Consider the following 25,032-nt stretch of genomic DNA (forward strand, 5'->3'; position numbering starts at 1 on the left):
TGTAAATGGTTTCATTCCAGTGTGGATACTCTGGTGTCTTATCAGGCTTCCCTTCTGACTAAAGCTTTTGCTACACTCAGTGCATGAAAATGACTTCACTCCTGTGTGGCTTGTCAGGTGAATTTTGAGCTGTTGCTTGGTTGTGAAGCTTTTACCACACTTGGTACATGTAAATGGTTTCACTCCAGTGTGAATTGTTTGGTGTATTGTCAGGATTCCCTTCTGACTAAAGCTTTTACCACACTCAGAGCGCATGAAAATGGCTTCATTCCTGTGTGAATTGTCTGGTGCATTGTCAGTGATTTCTTTTCAGAAAAGCTTTTACCACACTCAGTATATGAAAATGACTTTACTCCTGTATGGACTGTCAGGTGACTTTTGAGATGTGACTTAATTCTGAAGCTTTTACCACACTCAGTACATGTAAATGGCTTCACTCCAGTATGAATTGTTTGGTGTACTGTCAGGATTCCCTTCTGACTAAAGCTTTTACCACACTCAGCGCATGAAAATGGCTTTACTCCTGTATGGATTCTCAGGTGAATTTTGAGCTGTTGCTTAGTTCTGAAGCTTTTACCACACTCAGTACATGTAAATGATTTCATTCCAGTGTGGATTCTCTGGTGTATTGTCAGTGTTGTCTTATCACGAAAGCCTTTACCACACTCAGTACATGTAAATGGTTTCATTCCAGTATGGATTCTCTGGTGTATTGTCAGTGTTGTCTTATCACGAAAGCTTTTACCACACTCAGTACATGTAAATGGCTTCACTCCAGTATGAATTGTTTGGTGTATTGTTAGGCTTCCCTTCTGACTAAAGCTTTTACCACACTCAGCGCATGAAAATGGCTTTACTCCTGTATGGATTCTCAGGTGAACTTTGAGCTGTTGCTTGGTTGTGAAGCTTTTACCACACTCAGTACATGTAAATTGTTTCTCTCCAGTATGAATTATCTGGTGTGCTGTGAGTGTTGTCTTATCACGAAAGCCTTTACCACACTCAGTACATGTAAATGGTTTCATTCCAGTGTGGACACACTGGTGTCTTGTCAGGCTTCCCTTATGAGTAAAGCTTTTGCCACACTCAGCGCATGAAAATGATTTCACTCCTGTGTGGATTTTCAGGTGAATTTTGAGCTGTGACTTAGTTCTGAAGCATTTACCACACTCAGTACATGAAAATCGTTTCACTCCAGTGTGAATTCTCTGGTGTATTGTCAGTGTTGTCTTATCACGAAAGCCTTTACCACACTCAGTACATGTAAATGGTTTCATTCCAGTGTGGACACACTGGTGTCTTGTCAGGCTTCCCTTATGACTAAAGCTTTTGCCACACTCAGCGCATGAAAATGATTTCACTCCTGTGTGGATTTTCAGGTGAATTTTGAGCTGTGACTTAGTTCTGAAGCATTTACCACACTCAGTACATGAAAATCGTTTCACTCCAGTGTGAATTCTCTGGTGTATTGTCAGTGTTGTCTTATCACGAAAGCCTTTACCACACTCAGTACATGTAAATGGTTTCATTCCAGTGTGGACACACTGGTGTCTTGTCAGGCTTCCCTTATGACTAAAGCTTTTGCCACACTCAGCGCATGAAAATGATTTCACTCCCGTATGGATTGTCAGGTGAATTTTGAGCTGTTGCTTAGTTCTGAACCTTTTACCACACTCAGTACATGTAAATGATTTCATTCCAGTGTGGATTGTCAGGTGTCTTTTTAGATGTGCCTTTCTTCTGAAGCTTTTACCACACTCCGAGCATGAAAATGGCTTCATTCCTGTATGGATTCTTAGGTGAATTTTGAGATGTGCCTTTCTTCTGAAGCTTTTACCACACTCAGCACATGTAAATGACTTCACTCCTGTATGGCTTATCAGGTGAGATTTGAGCTGTGACTTAGTTCTGAAGCATTTACCACACTCAGAGCATGAAAATGGCTTCATTCCTTTATGGATTCTCAGGTGAATTTTGAGATGTTGCTTGGTTGTGAAGCTTTTACCACACTTACTACATGAAAATGGCTTCATTCCTCTGAGGATTTTCTTCTTCATTCTGTGGTTTCCTTTCCAGAAAGTGAATCTACCACGGTCAGCACAAGTAAATAATCTTTCATTTTTGTCAGTTTCCTGATATTCTGGGATATTTGCCATCTTGCAAAATATTTCTTCTGATTTAGTAGAAGTGGCTGATTCCTCACCAGTTTCAGCCTTTTTATGATCTGTGAATGGTTCCCCATCACTGAAGCTTTTCTCACATTCAGTATTTAAAACTGATCTTTCTCCTGGGTGAAATTTGTTTTTTCTTGTGAAATTCTTATCCTGGTTTATATTTTTTTTACAACCAGGATATGAAGATATTCTCTTGTCTGAATTGTTTTTCTGGTAATTTGTCATGTTTCCTTTATTGAAAAGGTTTTCCCCATATTCGATACTTGTACACATTCTAGTTCCTTTATTATTTTTCTTGTGTTGCATTAGCTCTTTCTTCCTATTGAAACTTTTCCCACAGTCAGAACATGTAAAATGTGTCTCTTTTAAGCAGGTTTTCTGTTCTCCCTTTTGACTGGAGGTTTTCCCACAGTCCGTACATGTAGATGATCTCTCTTCAGTATCAGATCTCTGATGTGGTTTCAGAATTGAACGATCGCTGAGGAATATCTCACATATATCACAAGGACATCTTTGATCTCTCATCTGGTCCGTCTGGTCTTCCTCTGTCTGTGTGATCTTGAGCAGAGCTGACTCTCCTGGTGAATACTTTTGATTTTGATTTTTTTCCTTCTCTCCCCAGTTCTCTTTCTCTCCTTCTGATAACATCTTTACTCCTTCAGTCTTCTCACTGAGCTTCCAGGGATTATTTTTAGGGTCATCTTTTTCTAAATCAAAAAATAGCATTGTATATTATTGTAGGAGTAAAACCTTTGAACAAGTTCAGTAATACAAAACCCCTTTGTAAATTTACCACCCACTCACTGCTCAGAAAACAACATTTCCAAGCTGATCAGTACCAGAGATGCAAATAAGAGAGTGTGATCATATTCAAGTCAATATTTAAAAGTGCTTTTTTGGTCTTTCCACATAGGTATAAGAAAATCCATGCTGAGTCCAGCCCAAGCTCCATCAAGAGAGACAGGGAGGAACTGGAGCTGGAGAGGGAAAGGGGTCTGCTTTGGGGGGGAGGGGTGTGCTGGGAGGCAGACAGCTTTGCTTGGGAGGGGAGACAGAAGGGGGGGCCATGGAAACACTGTCAGGGAGGAATTGTAGGGGTAGAGGGAAAGGGGGCTGCTTCGGGGGGAGGGATGTCCTGGGAGGTGTTTTGCTTATGGGGGGAAGACAGAAGGGGGGCCACGGAGAGACAGTTAGGGAGGAACTGGAGGGGGAGAGGGAAAGGGGGCTGCTTTCTAGCACCCGTTAATGTACATAAGAACATAAAGCAATGCCTCCACTGGGTCAGACCCGAGGTCCATCATGCCCAGCAGTCCGCACACGCGGCGGCCCAACAGGTCCAGGACCTGCGCAGTAGCTCCCTATCTATACCCCTCTATCCCTTTCTTCAGCAGGAAATTGTCCAATCCTTTCTTGAACTCCAGTACCGTACTCTGTCCTATTACGTCCTCTGGAAGTGCATTCCAGGTGTCCACCACACGCTGGGTAAAGAAAAACTTCCTAGCATTTGTTTTGAATCTATCCCCTTCCAATTTTTCCGAATGCCCTCTTGTTCTTTTATGTTTTGAAAGTTTGAAGAATCTGTCTCTCTCCACTTTCTCTATGCCCTTCATGATCTTGTAGGTCTCTATCATGTCCCCTCTGAGTCTCCGCTTCTCCAGGGAGAAGAGCTCCAGCTTCTCCAATCTTTCAGTGTATGAAAGGTTTTCCATGCCCTTAATCATTCGTGTCGCTCTCCTCTGGACCCTCTCAAGTATTGCCATATCCTTCTTAAGGTACGGTGACCAATACTGAACACAGTACTCCAGGTGCGGGCGCACCATTGCCCGATACAACGGCAGAATGACTTCTCTCGTTCTGGTCGTAATACCCTTCTTAATAATACCCAACATTCTGTTTGCCTTCTTCGCGGCTGCTGCGCATTGTGCCGTTGACTTCATTGTTGTGTCCACCAGTACACCCAAATCTCTTTCAAGGTTACTTCCCTCTAATACTAATCCCCCCATTTGGTAGCTGAACATCGGGTTCTTTCTCCCTATATGCATGACCTTGCATTTCCCTACATTGAAGTTCATCTGCCATTTATTCGCCCACTCCTCCAGTTTGTTTAGGTCCCTTTGTAGGTCTTCACACTCTTCCGTAGTTCTAACCCTTCTACAGAGTTTAGTGTCATCCACAAATTTTATAACTTCACACTTCGTTCCCGTTTCCAGGTCATTAATAAATACATTGAACAGCAGCGGTCCGAGTACCGACCCCTGTGGAATGCTGCTCATGACCCTCCTCCAGCCTGAGTAGTGATCCTTCACTCCAACCCTCTGCCTTCTGCCTGCCAACCAGTGTTTGACCCATCTGTGCACGTCCCCTTCCACCCCGTGGTTCCACAGCTTCCTAAGTAGCCGCTCATGGGGTACCTTGTCAAAGGCCTTTTGGAAGTCAAGGTAAATGATGTCTACAGGTTCCCCTTTGTCCAACTGATTGTTTACCCCCTCGAAGAAGTGCAGTAAGTTTGTTTGGCATGATCTTCCCTTGCAGAAGCCATGTTGGCTCGCTTTCATCAGCCCATTTTTTTTTGATGTGCTCACAGATGCTGTCCTTTATCAGTGCTTCTACCATCTTGCCCGGAACCGATGTCAAACTTACCGGCCTATAGTTTCCTGGGTCTCCTCTTGACCCCTTTTTAAAGATAGGTGTAACATTTGCTATCTTCCAGTCCTCCGGGATCTCTCCAGTTTTCAAGGATAGGTTGCAAACTCGTTGGAGTATTCCCGCTATCTCATTTCTTAGTTCTTTTAGTACCCTAGGGTGGATTCCATCCGGGCCTGGTGATTTGTCGCTTTTCAATCTATCTATCTGTTGGAGGACATCCTCATGGCTCACCTCTATTGTTGACAGTTTTTCTTCTTGATCACCATGGAAGATCATGTCGGATTCTGGTACACTGGATGTGTCCTCACTTGTGAAGACTGACGAGAAGAATTTGTTTAACCTGTCGGCTACCTCTTTTTGCTCCTTTATCACTCCCTTTTTGTCTCCATCATCCAACGGTCCTACTTCCTCCCTCGCCGGTTGCTTCCCCTTAACATATCTGAAGAACGATTTGAAGTTTTTTGCCTCCCTGGCCAGCCTCTCTTCGTATTCTCTTTTCGCTCTCCTAACCACTTGATGACATTCTCTTTGGCGTTTTCTGTGTTCCTTCCAGTTTTCCCCAATTTGGTCCTTTTTCCATTTCCGGAATGAAATTTTCTTGTCTCCTATCGCTTTCTTCACCTCATTGTTTATCCATGCGGGGTCTTTTGTTCGGTTTTTTTGCACCCTTTTCTAAATCTGGGGATGTACATATGTTGTGCTTCTTGCACTGTGCCCTTGAATAGAGACCAGGCTTGCTCTACAGTTTCTCTTTTCCTTGAACTATTTCTGAGTTTTTTCCTTACCATTGCTCTCGTAGCATCATAGTTCCCTTTCTTGAAGTTGAACATTGTCACTGTGGTTCTCTTCCCTTTTGCTGTACCTACTCATAATTTGTATTGAATCATGTTGTGATCGCTGTTTCCTAGTGGTCCTACTACTTCCACTTCTTTTGCAGGTCCCCCTATTCCGTTGAAGATTAGGTCAAGAGTGGCATTCCCTCTTGTTGGTTCCTTGACAAGCTGATCCATAAAGCAGTCCCTCACAGCCTCTAAGAATTCTGTTTCCCTTGCACAGTTGGAGTTTCCAATACTCCAGTTTATCCCGGGGTAGTTAAAAATCTCCCATTACTGTCACGTTCCTGTTGTTGCCTTCCCGCCTCAATTCTGCTGCCAGATCTTTGTCGTTTGCTTCCGTTTGTCCAGGTGGACGATAGAATAGACCCAATCTTATGTCAAGGCCATTTTTTCCCGGTAATTTAACTTGTAATGACTCCAATCCTTCCGCCTTTGGTTCTATATCCACTCTGGACGAGGGAATGGTGTCTTTTATGTATAGTGCTATTCCTCCACCCTTCTTGTGGGTCCTGTCTCTTCTATAGAGTTTGTATCCTGGCAGTACTACGTCCCATTGGTTATCCTCGTTCCACCATGTTTCCGTGATTCCAATGATGTCTAGGTCTTCTTTTTTGGCTATGACTTCTAATTCTCCCATTTTGGACTTTAGGCTCCTTGCATTTGCGTACAAGCAATTTAAGTCCTGGTCTTTTCTTTTCTCAGCTGGTTTTACATGTGTTTTGCTCCTCTTGCCATCCCCTATCTGGGCTGCCAGTCCCTGATTTCTGTTCCTTTCTTCCTCTTTTTTTGGTGCATCTTTTTCGTCTGCGACCTGATTTCCCAATCTCTCCTGTTCCTCTAATTTTATCTGTTTACCCTTCTTGTTGGTCAACAGTTTCTGTTTGTCTCTTGCTTGTTCCCAGCATTTTCCCCACTCAGTATCTTCTTTGGATGCTCTTGTCCGAACCGTCGACATCAGGTCGACTATTGGCTTTCCCCTTCTTCTCAGTTTAAAGCCAGCTCGATTCCTCTCTTGACGTTGTTTGCTAGCAGCCTCGTTCCTGCCTTACTCAGGTGTAGTCCGTCCCTCTTGAAGAGCTTGTTCTTCCCCCAAAAAGTTGTCCAGTTCCTCACAAAAAGGAATCCTTCTTCTTCACACCATCTCCTCAACCACATGTTTATTGCTTGTAGCTCGGTCTGCCTCTTCACGTCTGCCCTCGGTACTGGCAGAATCTCTGAGAATGCTACCTTCTGTGTCCTCAGCTTCAGTTTCTTTCCTAGGATCTTGAACTGTTCCGTTAGCGTAGTCCTGCTGTAATTTCTCCTGTTGACATCATTTGTTCCCACGTGGATTATCACTGCCGTCTCTTCTGTTTCTGCACCATCCAGGATCCTCTCGATTCTGTCGGTGATGTCCTTCGTTCTTGCTCCTGGGAGACAGGTCACTAGCCGATCTTCTCTCCCTCCTGCTAAGTGACTGTCCACTTCTCTCAGGATTGAGTCTCCCACGACGACTGCAGATTTCTCCTTGTTCAGCTTCCTCACTGGTCTCAAGTCTGTATCCTCGGTGTGATTCAGTACTTCTCTTCCGGGGTACCCGCCAGTCTTCGCCCTCTCTGCTTGCTTGAATCTTTCATGTGGTCCTTCATCCTCGGCGTCTGTTGGTTCCTGTCTTCCATCTGTTGGCCCCTGTCCTCCATTTCTTGAAGACGTAGCTTCCTCGCTCCAGCGCTGCTGATGATCCTGCTCTTCTACCTGCCTGTAGGCCTCCTCGATGAATATTTCGAGCTCCCTTACTTGCTCCTCGATGTGGCTTTCTCTTGCGGGGTCTTCAGTTGTCTTGAAAGGTGCTTCCGAGATGTGGAGCCCCTCCAGCTCTTGAACCTTGCACTGCAGTCGACCAACTTCCTTCTTCAGGCTTTCCGGTTCCTGACACCGACTGCATATGTATGCCTGCCTTCCCGAAGGAAGGTAGTCACACATATGACACTCCGTGCAGTACACTGGGAAGCTCCTCCGGGTTCTTGCTGCTTCCATTTCTCTTTCTTCGCAGTCCACTAGATGCTCTCTCCCTTGTCTTATGTCTTTATGTGGGCGGGCGCTGTGCTCTCTCCTGTGCTTGGCTCTTTCCTGTCTACTTCTTCTGTCGCTTTTTGTCTTGGTGGGTCTTTTATCCTCCCTTGGGCCTCTTTCTTGTCCCCGGAGCCTGCTGCTTCTTTATCCTTTCCTGCTTGTGTGTGTCTTGTGTGTTTCCTTCTTATGTGTGCGCTCTCCTTACATGCGTGCTCTGGAGTCCTTGGCTGTTTTTGCTTGACCCTTCTCAAGGCCCTTCGCAAAGGCGCTCTCGCTAAGGCGAGCGCCTTTGCCACTCGCCTTCGCCACGGGCCGTTGGCCCCCCTTCTCTTAAGGGGGAGTCCAGGCGCTGACGCGACTGGTGACGCGGGTGGGCGGAGCTAACTCTCGCCGCTGCCCTCTTTCTCTCCCGGCTACCTCTCCTCTTCCTGGTCCAAGTCTGCTTCCTCTGCCCTCTCCTGCTACGCGGCTGCTTCCTTGTAACGGGCTTAAAGACTAGTTATAAATAAAAATCCAACTTAAGAAAACAGAAATCTTCCCCCAAGTTATATCATTCTAGTTTTTTGCTTCTTATTCTCAGATTCCTTTTAAAGATCAGTGAATAACTAGTTTACTTTGGGGTCCTTTTATCAAGCTTTGGTAGGGATTTAAGACGCAATGGGGGTTAGCGCATGATGAAATGTCCGACACGCTAACCCCACTAGTGCGGCTTGATAAAAGGACCCCTTTATCTTTCTCTTGTTCACGAAAACTTAACAATTGCTGAGCTGTGTGGGGTCCCAAAAAGTAAATTCCTTCTCTTGTATTTTGATTATACACTTACAAGGAAATTTTAGGAAAAAAACTAGCGGCCTGAGCTAAAACCCTAAGTTTTAAGGGAAGAAATTCCTTCCTTCGCATTTGGGTAGCTCTAGCCACATCTGGGAATATCAATAGAGTATCACCACAGAATTTTGTTGTTTTGATTTTGAAATATAATTTCAGGAGTAAATTTTTATCTAATTCATCAAAAGAGTAGCCCTAGTTTTAATGACATCTTGGGAATCTTCCAGGAAGTGAGTTAAATCGAACTCAGCAGAAACTAAAAGTTTCCCTGATCTGATTTTACTTTTTTTTTCTGTGGTATATAATAACAATTTTGTATAGAAAAGTTTCTGAATTTGTTAAACCTAATATCTCTTTCAAATATTTTTGTAATAAAATCTCTGGAGATATCGAGTGCGTCATGGGAAAATTAACAAATCGGAGATTTCTTGAGCGTGACAAATTCTCCATAATTTCCAGTTTTGAATGAATTACACAGACATCCTTAATCGCAGAAGTTGATGTCTGTGTTTCAACCAACATTAATCTTTTGTCTACCAAATTGAGATTGGAATCCACACTTTCAAACTTCTTTACAACTTCGACTGAGAAATCTGAGGATTGTTTAACAACTGATCTTAATAAGCTTTCCACAAATCCTTCAAGGTAATATCCTTTGGTTCCTCTGAGGTTTACCGATTATCATCCCTTGAATCCAATAAAGTTAATGCTTTAGGTAATGACATATGTTGTAATTTGGATAAAGTTATTGACTTTCGGGGTTCCTCAGAAGTTTCTCTGGGGGCTACTTTAGGCTCCCCATCATCGGATAATGGTGGAAGGGGTGGAGTCCTTTCAAGGGGACTTAAAGATGCACCCGGAACGGAAGCATACTCTTGGGTAACTTGTGAGGGAGTCACTGGTATTAGGTGGTGGTCCACAGGGCCGGCTGCGGCAGGGGTGGAGCTTTTGGGTTTAGCTTTTCCTTTACCCATCAATATATTCACACAAAAATTTTTTGGATCTTACCCAAAGATGGTCTACCCTCTCAACACCTCCTGACTCCTCGTGGCTCCCAAGGGGCAGGGCGTGCCCCTTAGGGCATGCCCTGCGGTCACGCCTTGCAGCTGCAGCAATTTTTCACACAGAGGGGGGGACCCCGATGACGTCACTGGAAGTTTTGGTGTAAATGTAAAACAGTGTTTGACAGTTGAAAATTGCCGGTTATGGGGTGGAATCCTCCTTGTCTTCTTTAATATCAGCTGATTGGAGGAAAATTGGGCATGAGGGAATGCCCCGTAATGTGAGCGGCTTGACGTTGAAGTTACGTAAGGTGGGGTTATGTGATATAATGCCAGGAGCTCATGAGAAGAGAGGGGAACTGGAATTGTGTACTGAAGAATGGCCTGCAGTGACGTTTTTTGGAAAAAAAAAACCAAACTCTGACATTTTATTCACTATTTTTATTTTAAGTTTTATTTTAATTTGATTATTTATATATATATATATATATATATATATATATATATATATTTAGAGGTTGAAAGATAAATTTTATGGGTCAAAACTAATGGATTTATTATTGTTTTGAGTTCATGTTCAATTCTCCGAAGTTAATAGATAAAATAATAGATAAAATAATATCATATTATATTATATTATTGAACTAGTCGTTAAGCCCGTTACATTAACGGGTGCTAGAATATATGTGTGTCTGTATGTCTGTGTTTCTTTATCTCTCTCTCCTTGGCCGATGTCTGTGTCCTTCTGTCTTCCTCCCCCCCCCCGCCCGAGCAAAGCTGTCTGCCTCCAGCACACCCCTATCCCCAAAAGCAGTCCCCTTTCCTTCTCCCTAATTGTCTCTCCATGGCCCCCTTCTGTCTTCCCCCCAGTGCAAAACTGTCTGTCCCCAGCACACCCCTCCCCCAAAGTAGCCCCCTTTCCCTCTCCCTGTCTCTCCATGGTCCCTTCTGTGTTTCACCCAGAGCAAACCTGACTGTCCCCAGCACACCCCTCCCCCAAAGCAGCCCCCTTTCCCTCTCCCTGTCTCTCCATGGCCCCTTCTGACTCCCCTCAGCACACCCCTCCCCCCAAAGCAGCCCCCTTTCCCTCTCCCTATGGCCCCCTGTATTGATTCCCCTGCTTACCCTCCCTGCATCCTGGCGTCTTCTGGCCTGCTCCAGGCTGCGATCGTGGTAGCCGGCCCCAGCAAACTTCACAGGCCGCTCCCCAACCCGGAAGCACGCTCCCTCCCGACGCGATCCCGTGGTAAAGGTATCACAGGTCATTTTTAAGGATAAATTCCTTTTGATAACGACAGGAGTTGCTGTTCAACTAATTTTGAGAAATTGGAAAAACTGGGACAGGTTAACTTACAATTTTGGGTGGGAATCTTTATGGCATATTTTTAAAATGGAACGGATGTTGGCTGTACAGCAAGGGAATTATAAAACATTGAGAAATGATTGTAAGGATTGATCGATACACATCCAGGGGGGAGGGGTACATGAAGATTTTTAAATGGTCATTAGTAGTGGATTATTAATCAGGGGCTGGGAGGGTTAAAATGATTGTTTAGGTATATTTATTAGTTCAAAGTGCTTTATTGTAATATTACATGTGTGTTTAATTGCTTTGCATTACGACTGAAACTCAATAAAATAGGTGTTCATGAGGTACCTTGTCAAAGGCTTTTTGGAAGTCCAGGTATATGATGTCTATGGGGTCTCCTCTGTCCATCCATTTGTTAATTCCCTCAAAAAAGTGCAATAAGTTAGTCAGGCACGATCTCCCCTTTCAGAAACCATGTTGGCTGGATATCAGAAGTTCGTTTCTTTCAAAATGTTCATCGATGCTTTCTTTTATCAGTGCTTCCGCCTTTTTCCCCGGAACCGAGGTCTGTAGTTTCCCGGGTCTCCTCTTGATCCCTTTTTAAAAATGGGTGTAACGTTGGCTATCTTCCAGTCCTCCGGGATCACGCCTGTTTTCAGGGATAGGTTGCAAATTTGCCGCAGTAGTTCCACTATCTCCTCCTTTAGTTCCTTCAGAACCCTTGGTTGGATTCCATCCGGCCCCGGAGATTTGTCAGTTTTTAGTTTTTCTATCTGCCTGCGCACATCTTTAAGACTCACTTCCATGGATGTTAATTTTTCTTCTTGACTTTTCCAATTCAAGAATTGCTCAGGTTCCAGTATGTTGGTTGTGTCTTCGTTTGTAAATAGAGACAAAAAGAACATGTTAAGCCTTCCCCCTACTTCTTTCTCCTCCATCACCACTCCCTTCCTTTCTCCGTCGTCCAGCGGTCCCCACCTCCTCCCTAGTCGGTTGCTTCCCTTTAACATATCTAAAGAACGGTTTGAAATTTTGTGCTTCCTTGGCTAGTCTCTCTTCATACTCTCTTTTGGCTTTTCGAACCACATGGTGACATTCTTTTTGATACTTCCTGTGCTCATTCCAGTTCCCCGCAGTTTTGTCCTTTTTCCATTTCCTGAATGAATTTTTCTTATTGCCTATCGCTTCCTTCACTATTTTAGTTATCCACGCCAGGTCTTTTGTTCGACTCTTTTTGCACCCATTTCTGAATCTGGGGATATACAGATTTTGCGCCTCGCTCACCGTGTCCTTGAAAAAGTCCAGGCATGTTCTACCGTTTGCCATTTTTTTGAAGTTTTCCTAAGTTTTTTCCTTACCATATCCCTCATTGCTTCGTAGTTTCCTTTCCTGAAGTTAAAAGTTGTCGCTATGGTTCTCTTCCCTTTCGGTATTCCTACCTCCACCTTGAACTTGATCATGTTATGATCGCTGTTTCCCAACGGTCCCACTACTTCTACTTCCTTTGCAGGTCCCGCTAACCCATTTGGGATTAGATCTAGAGTGACATTTCCTCTCGTCGGTTCTCTAACAAGCTGCTCCAAGAAGCAATCTTGTATAGCCTCCAGGAATCCTGTCTCCCTAGCGCATTTTGATCTTCCAAGACTCTAGTCTATCCCGGGTTAGTTGAAGTCTCCCATAATAACCGTGTTACCGCATTTGCATTCTCACTTCATCTTGGCTTCCATTTCTTCATCGATATCTCCGGACTGCCCGGGTGGACGATAGTATAGGCCCATCTTTATTTCAGGCTCTTTCCTTCCCGGTATTTTAACCCATAGTGATTCCAGCCTGTTTGTCGTCTCTGCTGTGTCCATTCTTGTCGATTGTATGCTTTCTTTTATGTATAGGGCTATTCCACCTCCTTTTTGCCCTGACCTATCTTGGCGATAAAGCTTGTACCCCGGCAGTGCTGTATTCCATTTGCTTTCCTCATTCCACCATGTTTCAGAGATTCCAATGATGTCTATGTCCTCTGCGTTGGCCATGGCTTCTAATTCCCCCATTTTATTTCTTAGGCTCCTTGAGTTAGTATATATGCAATTCAGATCCTGGAATTTTGTTGTCTTCATTTCCTCTCCCTGTGCTGCTGTCTGTAGTGTCTTCTCTTTTACTACAATCTTTCTAACCTCTCCTTCTGGGTTAGCCGACTCCTGTAATTTGTCTCTTGTTTTTTCCCAGCCTTGTTTCCCCTCAGTATCTTCACGAGATACCTTCTTCCGAATCGTCGACGCTTGGTTGACTGTCGGCTTTCCCCTTCCTCTCAGTTTATAGCCTGTTCTAGTCCTCTCCTGACGTTGTTTGCTACAAGTCTAGTTCCAGCCACGCTCAGCTGTAGTCCATCACTCCTGTAGAGCTTGCTCTTGCCCCAGAACGCTGTCTAGTTCCTCACGAAGTGGAATCCTTCTTCCTCACACCATTTCCTCATCCACGCATTTATTGATTGTAGTTCCTCCTGCCTTTTCACATCTGCCCTCGGTACCGGTAGGATCTCTGAGAATGCTATCTTCTGGGTCTTCAGCTTCCTTCCCAGAATCTTGAACTGTTCTATGAGTGTGCTTCTTCTGTAGTCTCTCCTGCTGACATCATTATTCCCGATGTGGATCATTACTGTGGTCTCTTCTGTCTCCGCTCCTTCCAGGATCCTTTCCAATGTTGTCCACGATGACCTTTGTTCTCGCTCCCGGGAGGCAGGTCACCAATCGATCCTTTCTCCCTCCTGCTATGTGGCTGTCCACATGCCTCAGGATCGAGTCCCCCACTAGGATCGCTGACTTTCCCTTCTTCAAATTTTGCTTCGGTCTCAAGTCAATGTCCTCGGTGTGCTTCGCTCTTTCTTCTTCTGGGTATCGACAAGTCAAATTCTCCCCTTCGTGTTGTATTCCTTTGTGGGTGACTACCCAGGTAAGTGACTATTTAGGGAAATATCTTCACTGATGGGTAATATCTCATCATGACCAACAGGTGGAGACTGAGACCAAAATTTGGTATGGTACATAATAGCTGGCCCTTCCCTATATACCTCAGTCTGCTGAATAGCCAAGCAGAACCAAGAAAAAAATAACCATAAACAGTAACATTACTCCAAACAGGAGAAACAACTAACCAACAGGAATGATCTTGGAAAATGTATAGGATAGGACCCCTGCAGGAAAGAGTCCCCACAGCTTGCCAGCTACCCCAGCCGAGCTACAGCTGCTGTTCTTTGACTTAGCCCATGAAGCCGCCTGACCCCGAGTGGAACAGGCTCTTTCTAAAGAAGATACGCAGAAGCAATAGTCTCCTTAATCCATCGTGCAATACCAGTCTTGAAAGCACCATCCCCCTTATGAGGACCCGCCAAAAGGACAAATAGATGATCCAATTTCCTGAATTCCTGGGTCCAATGAACATTAGAGCAAAGGACCCGACAGACATCCAGGGACAGCAGGCATATATTCTCACATGTGGGTGACGTCATCTACGGAGCCCCGATGCGGACAGCATTTCAAGCAAACTTGATTGAAGATTCAAGCTTGCATGCTGCACCACGCATGCGTGCCTCCTGCTCCACTAGAGGGCGCATCCCCTCCTCGTGGTCTCCAGTTCACATATCCAGCAAAGAAGCCAACCCCGGGGAGGTGGGCGGGTTGTGAGAATATATGCCTGCTGTCCCTGGATAACACCTGTTACGGTAAGTAACTGTGCTTTATCCCAGAACAAGCAGGCATGATATTCTCACATGTGGGTGACCTCCAAGCTAACTGACCAGGGATGGAGGGAGGTTGGCAATTCAAGCAAATAGGTTACGTAAGACCGATTGGCCAAACCGGCCATCGCTTCTGGACAGTGTATCCAGGCAGTAGTGAGGTGAAAGTATGAACCGAAGACCACGTGGCAGACTTGCAGATATCCTCGATAGGCGTGGACCTGAGGAAAGCTATCGAAGCTGCCATCGCTCGGACCTTATGTCCCGTCACTCGACCATGCAGCGCGAGACCAGCCTGAGCGTAGCAGAAAGAGATGCAAGCAGCCAACCAGTTGGACAGGGTGCGCTTGGAAACTGGGCGCCCCAACCTGTTAGGGTCGAAGGACAAAAACAATTGGGGGCCCGTCCGATGAGACTGGGTGCGTTGGAGGTAGAAGGCCAACGCCCGCTTGCAGTCGAGAGTGTGAAGCGCCACTTCTCCGGGATGAGAGTGGGGCTTGGGGAAGAACATAGGTAGAACAATGGACTGGTTGAGATGGAAATCGGACACCACCTTAGGTAGGAACTTAGGATGAGTGCGGAGAACCACCTTGTTGTGATGGAATACAGTGAAAGGTGGGTCCGCTATCAAAGCCTGCAGCTCACTAACTCTTCGGGCAGATGTGAATGCGAGTAGGAAGATCACTTTCCAAGTGAGAAATTTTAGGTGACATTTATCCATGGGCTCAAAGGGGGGTTTCATCATTTGAGCCAGAACCACATTAAGATCCCAAACCACCGGTGATGGTTTGAGTGGCGGATGAACATTCAGAAGACCTTTCATGAAGCGAGAGACCAGGGGATGGAGTGAGAGCGCCTTTCCTTCCAGGGGCTGGTGAAAGGCAGCAATCGCACTAAGGTGCACTCGAATGGAATTGGTCTTTAGGCCCGAGTGGGATAAATGAAGCAGGTACTCCAGAACCAAGGACACAGGGACCGACACCGGGTCCTGGCGGTGAGATGAACACCAGGACGAGAATCTAGTCCACTTCTGAGAATAGCAGAGTCTGGTCGAGACTTTCCGGGATGTCTCCAACACTTCCCTGACTGACTGAGATACTGGGAAGGAATTCAGGGGGAAAGGAACCAAGCAGTCAGATGAAGAGACTGAAGATTGGGATGTAACAGTGAGCCCCGACTCTGTGATAGCAGAGAGGGAAAGACGGGTAGAAGTAGAGGTTCCCTGGCACTGAGTTGAAGTAGTAGGGAAAACCAGGGCTGATGAGGCCATCGAGGGGCGATGAGGATCAGAGTGGCCCTTGCCGACGTCAGATGGACCAGCATCCTCAGAATCAGAGGAAGTGGCGGGAACGCATAAAGAAACTTCCCCTCCCAGTCTAGGAGGAAGGCATCGGCCTCGAGACGGTCCGGGGAGTATATCCTCGAGCAGAAGAGAGGCAGTTTTTGGTTGTCGGGGGAGACGAACAGATCTATCTGTGGGGTCCACCACGTGTCGAACACCTGTCGCAGCACCTGGGCATGCAGGGACCATTCGTGTGGCTGGAGGAGGCGGATGAGCCTGTCCGCCAGGCAGTTTTGTTCTCCTTGGATGTAAACCGCTCGAAGGGAGATGTTTTGGGAGACCGCCCACTCCCAGAGCCGTAGAGCTTCTTGACAGAGGGACCAAGACCCCGTCCCTCCTTGCTTGTTTATGTAGTACATCGCCACCTGGTTGTCCGTATGGACGAGAACCACCTGGTCTTGAAGCAGGTGTTGGAAAGCCACCGCGGCGAGGTAGATGGCCGTTCCAACACATTGATGTGGCAGCGACGGTCCTCTGTGGACCACAGCCCTTGAGTGCGGAGACCGTCTACATGAGCCCCCAAGTGTACTCCGACGAGTCCGTGGTTAGGACCTTGTGGTGTGGAGGGGTGAGAAAGAGCAAACCCTTGGAAAGATTCGAAGAGTCGGCTCACCAACGGAGCGATCTTTGCAAGGAAGGAGTCACTGTCACGTGGCGGTTGATCGGGTCCCGATCCTGCCGCCATTGTGATGCCAAAGTCCACTGTGGTAACCGCAGATGAAGGCGGGCAAGCGGGGTGACGTGGACTGTGGAGGCCATATGGCCGAGGAGTGTCATCATTTGACGTGCTGAGATCGAGTTCGATTTGAGACTTGTCGGCTCAGGTTTACCAATGCCTCCCGACGCTGAGGAGGGAGGAAGGAGCGAAGGCGGACCATGTCCAGCACGGCTCCGATGAATTGTAAGGATTGAGAGGGGCATAGCTGGGATTTTGGGAAGTTTATCTCGAACCCCAGACACTGAAGAAAAGTAATAGTCTGTTGGGTTGCTGAGATAGCCCCCTCCCTGGTCGAGTCTTTGATCAACCAATCGTCCAGTTAGGGGAATACCTGCAGACCTTGGGAGCGTAAGGCAGCCGCGACCACTACGAGGCACTTCGTGAAGACTCGGGGGGACGAGGACAGGCCGAAGGGGAGGACCCGGTATTGCAGGTGGAGGTCTCCCACCTGAAAGCGCAGGAACTTGCGGCAAGCAGGGTGCACCGGAACATGGGTGAAAGCCTCCTTCAGGTCGAGGGAGCAGAGCCAATCGCCTTCACTGATCAAGGGGTAAAGAATTGGAAGTGAAAGCATCCGGAACTTTTCCTGTACCAGAAACTTGTTCAGGCGCCTTAAGTCTAGGATCGGGCGCAGGTCTCCCGTCTTCTTTGGTACCAGGAAGTAACGGGAGTAAAACCCCTGGCCCCTTTGATTTTGGGGGACCGGTTCCACCGCCCGCAGGCAGAGGAGGTCCTGTGCCTCGGAGAGGAGGAGGGGCAACTGCGCTTGATTGGGAGGGCACGCGCTCGGTGGGCTGTCGGGGGGTACCTCTTGAAAATTGAGCGAGTACCCTGATGAGATCACGCCAAGGACCCATGAGTCCGACGTGATGGCTTTCCAGCGGGGGGTAGTAGGCTTGAAGGTGGCCCCCGATGGGGAGGGGGCCCGGTAGAGGTGCGGAGGGGGCCCGCCCCCGTCTGCTCATTCCGTCAAAAGGACGGAGGTGGCTTCGCTGACGCAGTGGGCTGTGACTTTGGTGGAGCCCTAGAGTGAGCCTGGGAGCGTCGCGGCGGTGGTCTGGAGAAGGCCGGTGTGGACTTCTGGGGGTAGCGTCTAGGTAATCCCCTGAAAGGGCGAGAGGCCTGTGGTTTAAGCTTCTGTCGGACAAGGGACGCGAAGGAGCGTTCGTGTTCAGACGCAAGGGAGGTTGGCTAATCAATCTTGCAGATTAGGGTCCATATCGACGAGTCGTAGCCATGCCAGCCGGCGCATGGCCATCGCGAAGGCTGCGACCCTGGAAGATAGCTCGAAGCCGTCATAAGCGGCGTGGAACAAGTGCAGCCTGAGGTTGGAAAAATCCTCGAGGAGGAGGCTGAACTCTGTCTGGCGAGGGGTGGGTAAGCTCTCCGAGAAGGAGGCCAGCCGCCCAATGAGGTGCTTCAGGTAGGAGGAAAAAGTGAAGGTGTACTTCAGGACTCTGGCGGTCATCATAGAGTTCTGATACAACCGGTGTCCGAACTTGTCCAGTGTCTGGCCTTCGCGTCCAGGAGGGACCGCCGCGGACACCCTCGAGGGGTGAGCTTTTTTCAGAGATGACTCCACCAGCAGGGATTGGTGGGACAGTTGTGGTTGCTCAAACCCCGGGTGAGGTACCGTTCGGTACTTAGACTCCATTTTAGATGGGACCGCCGTCACCATGTATGGGGTTTCGAGGTTCCTGATAAGGGTCTGCCCGAGTACCGGGTTCAGTGGTAGCCGTAGGGACTCTCGGGGCAGGGAAGGCATATCCAGCTCCGCCAGGTATTCCTTGGAGTACCTCGAGTCAGATTGTAAGTCCAAGTCAAGGGCACGTCCCATGTCCTGGACGAACCTCGTGAAGGATGGTCGATGAGGTCCCGTGGGCCCTTGCGGGGACGGTGACCGAGACCTCCGTTTGGCCGAGAAGGAAGGAGAAGCCTCCCTCGAGTAGCGGGGCTCTCGCTCCGACCCTCGGTCCGACACCGGGGACGCGCTGTGGAAGCGCTCTGGGGTCGAGGACCTGCGTCGCCTCGAGGACGACGCCGGGGTTCTGGGTACCGACCGGTGCCTGGTCGGGGATCCCTCCCCAGACTCCCTCGGCGAAAGCCTAGGGCCTCGGACCGGAGCCCCGGACCGAAGGGGGGTCAATAGGAGCTGTGGGTTGGTGAGAGACAGCTCGGTGACCCTTAGCGGCTCCCCCGATCGAGTCGAGGGGGTGCGCCCTCGAGCCGGAGGGGAACTCCGGGCTTTCTTCGAGAGGGGTCTCGATTTTCGTTTCGAATGCCTCGGAGAGGAATCCGATGAAGAGGAGAGGCGACGAGAACGGCGCGGTTTTCCCCGAGGGGTCTCGGCGCGTTGCTCAGGCTGGTCCGGCGCGTGCGAGGTCGAGGCCGAGGCCGGTTGCGGGTGAGCTATGGCAGCGGATAGCTCCGTTGTCATCATTGCTCGGAGCAGTTCCTGGAATACTGGCACGGACAGCATCGATGGCATGTCCAAGGCCGCTGTGCTCTCCACCGGGGGCGATCTCGCTTCGGAGCATTCCCGAGGGGTGGAGGCACGTCCCGAGGTCTTCGGGGTTTTCGCCGGGGCCGTGGTTAAGGAGTTTCCACTCTGTCCGGCCGTTGTCCCCGAGGTTGGCTTCTTTGACGATGTGGAACCTGAGGAAGGAAGAGGGGACTTACCCGGGGCCGAGGACTTATGAGAGCTCGAGGTCTTCGAAGTCGAGTCCCGAGGTGGGGCCGATGTACTCAAGGCCGAGATCGAGGCCGGGGCTGAGGCCGGGGCCGATCTCGAGGCCGAGGTCGAGGGTTGATCGGTAGCAAATAGCTCTGCCAAGCGGGCCCGTCTTCGGCGGAGCGCCCGCTGTTGAAAAGTTGCACACCGGGGGCAAGTTTCAGTTGGATGGTCGGCCCCCAGGCAAAGGATGCACCAGCGATGCGGGTCTGTGAGAGAAAGAAGACGCTCGCACCCGGTGCACTTTTTAAAGCCCGTAATGGGCCAGGACATCCAGGCGGCCGCGCCAATCAGGCCTCGCGGTTGCGGCGATCCAGGAGCCCCCGGATCGCGAAAAAAAGGCGCGAAAAGCGCGATGAGCAGGAAGAAAATAATAATAAATAATTTTTGTTACACACAGCGACTTTCAGCGAAGAAAATAATAAAAAATCGCGGTGCAAAGAAGGCACTAGGGCAGCGCTAAGAAAAACGTGTCTTCTTAGCACAGCGGAAAAAATCGAACTGGAGACCACGAGGAGGGGATGCGCCCTCTAGTGGAGCAGGAGGCACGCATGCGTGGTGCAGCATGCAAGCTTGAATCTTCAATCAAGTTTGCTTGAAATGCTGTCCGCATCGGGGCTCCGTAGATGGCGTCACCCACATGTGAGAATATCATGCCTGCTTGTCCTGGGATAAACCTCCTTCTTCCATGCCAGTTCCATGCCACGTGAGAAGGAGAAACTAGAAAATGATCCAGCAAGGAGTGGGTGAATTCCAGAGCATAACCATCCCAAATCACCTCCAAGACCCACTGATTGGACATGATCACTGCCCACTGTGGAAAGAACTTGCATTGAGTAGTCATTGAGTGGGACGGGAAGCAGGAGAACCAGCGGAGGGACTCACAGCTCCCCAACGGGCCCCCCCCCCCCGAAAGGACTGCATGCACTGAAAGAAAGAACCCCAGGAAGAATCAGAGGTTGGGAAGGAAGCAGTCCTCTGACCAGGGCGGTATCTGTGGAACTCACGCCACCAGACGAGCATGGACCTCAGGCAGGTGGGGCACTTTAGATTCCATCAGAGTCTGAAACAACTTATCCAAATCCTCTCCAAACAAAAAGGAACCCCAAAAGGAAATTTGTGAGTTTAGTCTTGGACGCTGTATCCGCTGCCCAAGCACAAAGCTTACAAGGTACAACGTGTGGCCACACCGAAAGACATGGATTTGCCAGACATCCACAACAAGTCATAGAGGGCGTCCAAGAGGTAAGTGGCAGCCATCTCAATCTTAGCCACTTCCTGATCCACCAAAGAACAGTCATCAGACTCACGTTCAAGGATACGCTCGGCCCACCGAAACATGGCCCAAGCCACCAGACCACCACAAATGGCTATCAGGACACCCAAGGCAGAGACATCAAAATTCTGCTTTAGGAGGGTCTCCAACTTACGCTCCTCAGAGTCCCGTAAGGCAAAAACACCCTCTACGGGCATCGTATGCCGCTTAGCAATAGCTGAGACCACCGCGTCCACCACTGGTGACTTAAAAGTATCCTGATTCCCCTCCGGGATGGGATACAGATGAGCCATGGAGCACGCAAACCGAAAAGGCACCTCCGGCATCTTCCAATGCACCAGGACAATATCACGACTATCCTGATGTATGGGAAAGGAGAGGGATGCAGTGCGGATCCCTCATGAGGGTCTACCACTCGAGAGGTCTCCTGTGGCACCACCTCACAGCGCAACACTGAGGAGAGCTGCTGAATCAATAAAGACTTTTCCTCTCTCTGTTAAATCCTAACTCACGTTTGCGGTCTAACACCAGCTCTGGCAGGATACACGTTTCAAATCTGACATATTGTAATCACAAAACAGAAAATATAATTAGTTTTTCTACCTTTTGTTGTTTGGTCATTATTCAAATCTTGTTAGTCTCAGGCTCTGGTTGTCTTCTGAAAACTTGCTTGCCAGGGTCTCCTTCTTTCTTCTTTCTCCATGCTAACCATCCATCTGCCATCTCTGTCCTCCCCTTCCGTTTCCCTTCCCTCCCCAGGAGGTCTGCCATCTTTCCTTTTATTCGTCTCCACCTTTTCTTAACTATCCTTTCATCCAGCATCTCTCCCTCCTTCCCCACCACTCCAGGGTCCACCATCTCTCCCTTTCTTTTCCTAACTACCCTCCTATCCAGTATCTCTATCCCCCTCCACACCATCCCATGTGTCCAACTTCTCTCCCTTTCTGTTCCTTCCCTCCCTAAATCCCATTGTCCATCATCTCTCTCCCTCTCCTCTATTTTCAGACCCATTATTTCTTCCCCCCAAAAAATCTGGCATATGCACGTCTCTTTGAACCCCCCTTCCCTCCCTTCCTCCATGTACTTCTACACCAGGGCCCCCCTCCCCTGAAGGTCTGTCCCCCATGAAGGTCTGTACCTCCCCCTGAAGGCCTGCACCCCACCCCTAAAGGCCTATGCCACCATCCCTGAAGGCCTGTTTCCCCCATTGAAGTAAAATAACTTATAGCATGGCAATAATAAGCCTTAGATAAGTAAAGCCTTAAAAGAGCACTTATCTTTCTATGTGAGATAAAGCGTCAGGAAATTAATTCTGCTCACGCCCCGCTTTATCTCACATAGAAAGATAAGTACTCTTTTAAGGCTTTACTTATCTAAGGCTTATTATTGCCATGCTATAAGTTATTTTGCCTGTTTTGCACATTTTTCAACTGCAATTTGCACAAAAATAATTGCTATTTGCACTGCTTGGATATACGATATAAAAAGTTTAAAAGAAAAAGTTATAATTTTAGAAATTTAAATTATTGAGTAGATGAATTTTGACGAAATAAGTCATTCATAGAAATTTTACAAAAACATGATGAATTAAGTCTTTTTAAATAATAACATGAAGGTTTTTTAGATCCATGAAAGATATCCACACCCAATTCCTTAAAGGGATGATAACATTATGATCCTTGGAGTGGCAATTCTGAGATCTTTTCCTTCATTTAATATTATTATTTAATAAGAAGTTCTCTCTTCAATTATATTAACCTTTTTGTGGACCTGGTTAATCTGTGGTTAATTTCTCTCTCCCTGCTTCCCCACCACCGCAGCAACAGGACCAGTCGAGGTGAATACAGCGACTGCACAATGACCGGCCTAGAAGTCTTCCCCCCAACGTCAATTCTGACGTCAGAGAGGAAGTTTTGGGACAGTCAGGCAGCGATTGGCTGGCCTGGAACTTCCACTCCGATGTCTGAAAAAGGGACAAAATTACATTGAAAATGGGGAAAGCAGAACAGACACAACTGCATCCATGCGTGCAGAAGGAAAAAACTGTAGAGGGCACTAAACTGAACAGTAAATAGACCAGCGGCAGAGTGAAAAATCCGGAATGGATTCCTTCTGCAACCATGCGGCTAAAGGGAAATAATCCTACTGTCACCTATTGCACTGGAACAGAAAATCAGTAACTCAGCCCTGTGCCTGAAGAAAATGCAGATAATGCAATCCTTACCTAGAGACCTCAGGATCTCATAATTCTCCTTCATCACCTCCTGGTGAAGCTCCTTCTGCCCTTCATCTAAATATTCCCACTCCTCCTGAGAGAAGGAGACGGTGATGTCCTCAAATGTCACCATCACCTGAAACACAAACCAGAAACACACTCAGTGTCTCTGACTTAACTTAACCATTTCCAGATGTTGTCTCTTAGGCTCCCTTAAAGTTTCTTAAATCTTATATATGTAAAACATTTGAAATTAAATACAAATCATTCTCTCACACATCATTCATAGGGATCCCTTCACACACAACACGGTTTATTGCATTCATAAGATACATATAACTATCTCTATTCAAAAATGTGAAACCCTATATCTTCCACAAGCCAGACTGAGAGGTCTGCTATTATTTAGAGCCATGAAATCAAGGTGGGAAACTGCACAAAGATGCAGAGAGGACAGAGAGAGACAGAAAACAAGATGGCGTCATTAATACCTCTATGTATGTATTATGTATATCTACACCTGATTTCCACATGGTCCTGCCCAACCTAACACCTCACACAAACAGTGAATTCCCCTTTTCCTGGTCTTTTGTTTATCATCCTAACTTTTTCAAGTTTTAAATGTGTTTGCACGTATATAAGACCCTCTGATTGCTCTGCTACTGCTTCTGCGTAGTTTGCGCCAAACCAGGCCTTCTTCAGCATCCAATGCTCTAATTGTTTCAGGGTGGGCGCTGAAACCATTAACGCAGACTGCATTTAAATTTGGTCATTTAGTATCCCGCAGCAAAACTAAAAAAAGAAAGCTGTCAAGCACATTTATCAAACAGAAAAAATAACACCAGGTCTGGGGCAGCATTAGAAGGCTTGGTTGAGAGAAGGGGTATCTAATGACACCCCTTCTGACCAGTGTTCCCTCTAAGCGGGCGGGTGTTGTGAGCAAAATTTTTTCACTGTGAGCTAAAAATATCGGGCGCCAGCAAGTTATGAGCCAAATAAATATGTTGTGTCGCTATTGTAAATTTTTGACCTTTGAAGCTGCCCCCCTCCCTGCTCGCACCCCCACCCCGACGTCCGATTCCTCCCCCAGCCTCCCCTTACCTTTGCGACGCGTTTCATGGACTGCCAGCTCGCCTGCCTGCAAGCACGTTTGTGCGCTGTGACGAGAAACTTGTGCGCTGCGAGGTAATATTTTGTGCGCCAGCGCAGCTTAGAGGGAACACTGTCTCTACTATCAAGAAAACAGAATAAGCCAAATTATTACAGAATGCTACACAGAAATATCATGCTAACAGAATACCGCAGTCACACATAGCAGGAATAGGGTTAGGGAAGTGCAACTAGGGCAACTGCCCCCCTGGTCAGAGAGATCCCTATGCCACTGCCTTGACTTTGCAGTCCCCAAGTTATGTCTAACACCAGCTCTAGCAGGATATATATTTCAAATCTGATATATTCAAATCATAAAATAGAAATAAAATTATTTGTTTCTACCTTTTGTTGTCTCTGGTTTCTGCTTTCATCTTCTTTTCACTTTCTTCCTTCCAGCGTCTGCCTTCTCTGTCTCTACAATCCAGCATCTGCCCCTTCCATCTACTGTCTGACCTCTCCCCCTTCCATATGGTATTTGTCTTCTTTCTATGCCCCTCTCCCCTTTCCATCCAGCCTATACCCCTCTCTCGTTTTTACATGATTCATTCCAGATTCACTGCTCTCTTCATCTTTATCTCTCCTACACCAAATCTAACATCTTTGTCCCTCTCAATTTCTCTGCTGACCCCCCTTCCCATCTCATTCCTGTCTCTCCCCTTCCCCTCCTCTAATCTCCCTGCCAGCTATTTCCTTCTTTTTTTCTTCTCCCTTCCCTCTTCCCCCTGTCCAGCAGTAACTCTCTTCCCTTCCCTTTCCCTCCTCCCCTCCCAGCAGCATCTTTCCTTATCCCTCTCCAGGTCCAGTAGCAGCTGTCCCTTTTTTTCTCAGCAGCTTCCCAGCCTCTAACAGTGGCTTTCTCCCCTCCCAGCAACTCTCCTTACTTGCCAGCCCAGCGATTCAGGAAGGCAGCCTTGGATCCTTTGTTGGGTCGCACCACATCTGAGGAAAGCGGAAGTTGCATCATCAGAGACGGCCGCGTCTCAGCAAAAGCCCCAAGGCTTCCTTCCTGAATCGCAGCGCTTGTAAGT

At 47.6% G+C, this 25,032-nt stretch overlaps 3 protein-coding genes across 6 annotated transcripts in view; 1 reads left to right on the forward strand and 2 right to left on the reverse strand.

Moving 5' to 3' along the window:
* The window catches only part of LOC117354717 (zinc finger protein 850-like), a 948,741-nt gene that overhangs the window by 446,889 nt on the left and 476,820 nt on the right, over positions 1-25,032 (forward strand). The gene's annotated exons all lie outside the window — the stretch shown is intronic.
* Positions 1-25,032, reverse strand: part of LOC117354718 (zinc finger protein 585A-like) — a 314,357-nt gene that overhangs the window by 285,753 nt on the left and 3,572 nt on the right. The gene's annotated exons all lie outside the window — the stretch shown is intronic.
* On the reverse strand, positions 64-24,380 carry LOC117354726 (zinc finger protein 665-like). 2 transcript variants are annotated; one of them, XM_033932656.1, is made up of 3 exons: positions 24,347-24,380; positions 22,862-22,988; positions 64-2,881 (listed from the first exon to the last, which is right to left on the reverse strand). In XM_033932656.1, exons 2-3 carry the CDS (start codon positions 22,983-22,985, stop codon positions 210-212), a joined length of 2,796 nt encoding a protein of 931 aa, XP_033788547.1. In that variant the 5' UTR covers positions 22,986-22,988; positions 24,347-24,380; the 3' UTR covers positions 64-209. The 2 variants fall into 2 exon arrangements, with proteins under 2 accessions (XP_033788547.1, XP_033788546.1); XM_033932655.1 differs by lacking the exon at positions 24,347-24,380 and adding an exon at positions 23,954-23,996.

This window comes from Geotrypetes seraphini, chromosome 2 (genome assembly GCF_902459505.1).
Source record: "Geotrypetes seraphini chromosome 2, aGeoSer1.1, whole genome shotgun sequence".
Classification (NCBI taxonomy): domain Eukaryota; kingdom Metazoa; phylum Chordata; class Amphibia; order Gymnophiona; family Dermophiidae; genus Geotrypetes; species Geotrypetes seraphini.

Coding starts and splice junctions, on each gene's coding strand:
- LOC117354726 (XM_033932655.1), bottom strand. Junction 2,882..22,861: donor TGAGATCCTGAGGTCTCTAG/GTAAGGATTGCA, acceptor TTTTTGATTTAG/AAAAAGATGACCCTAAAAAT.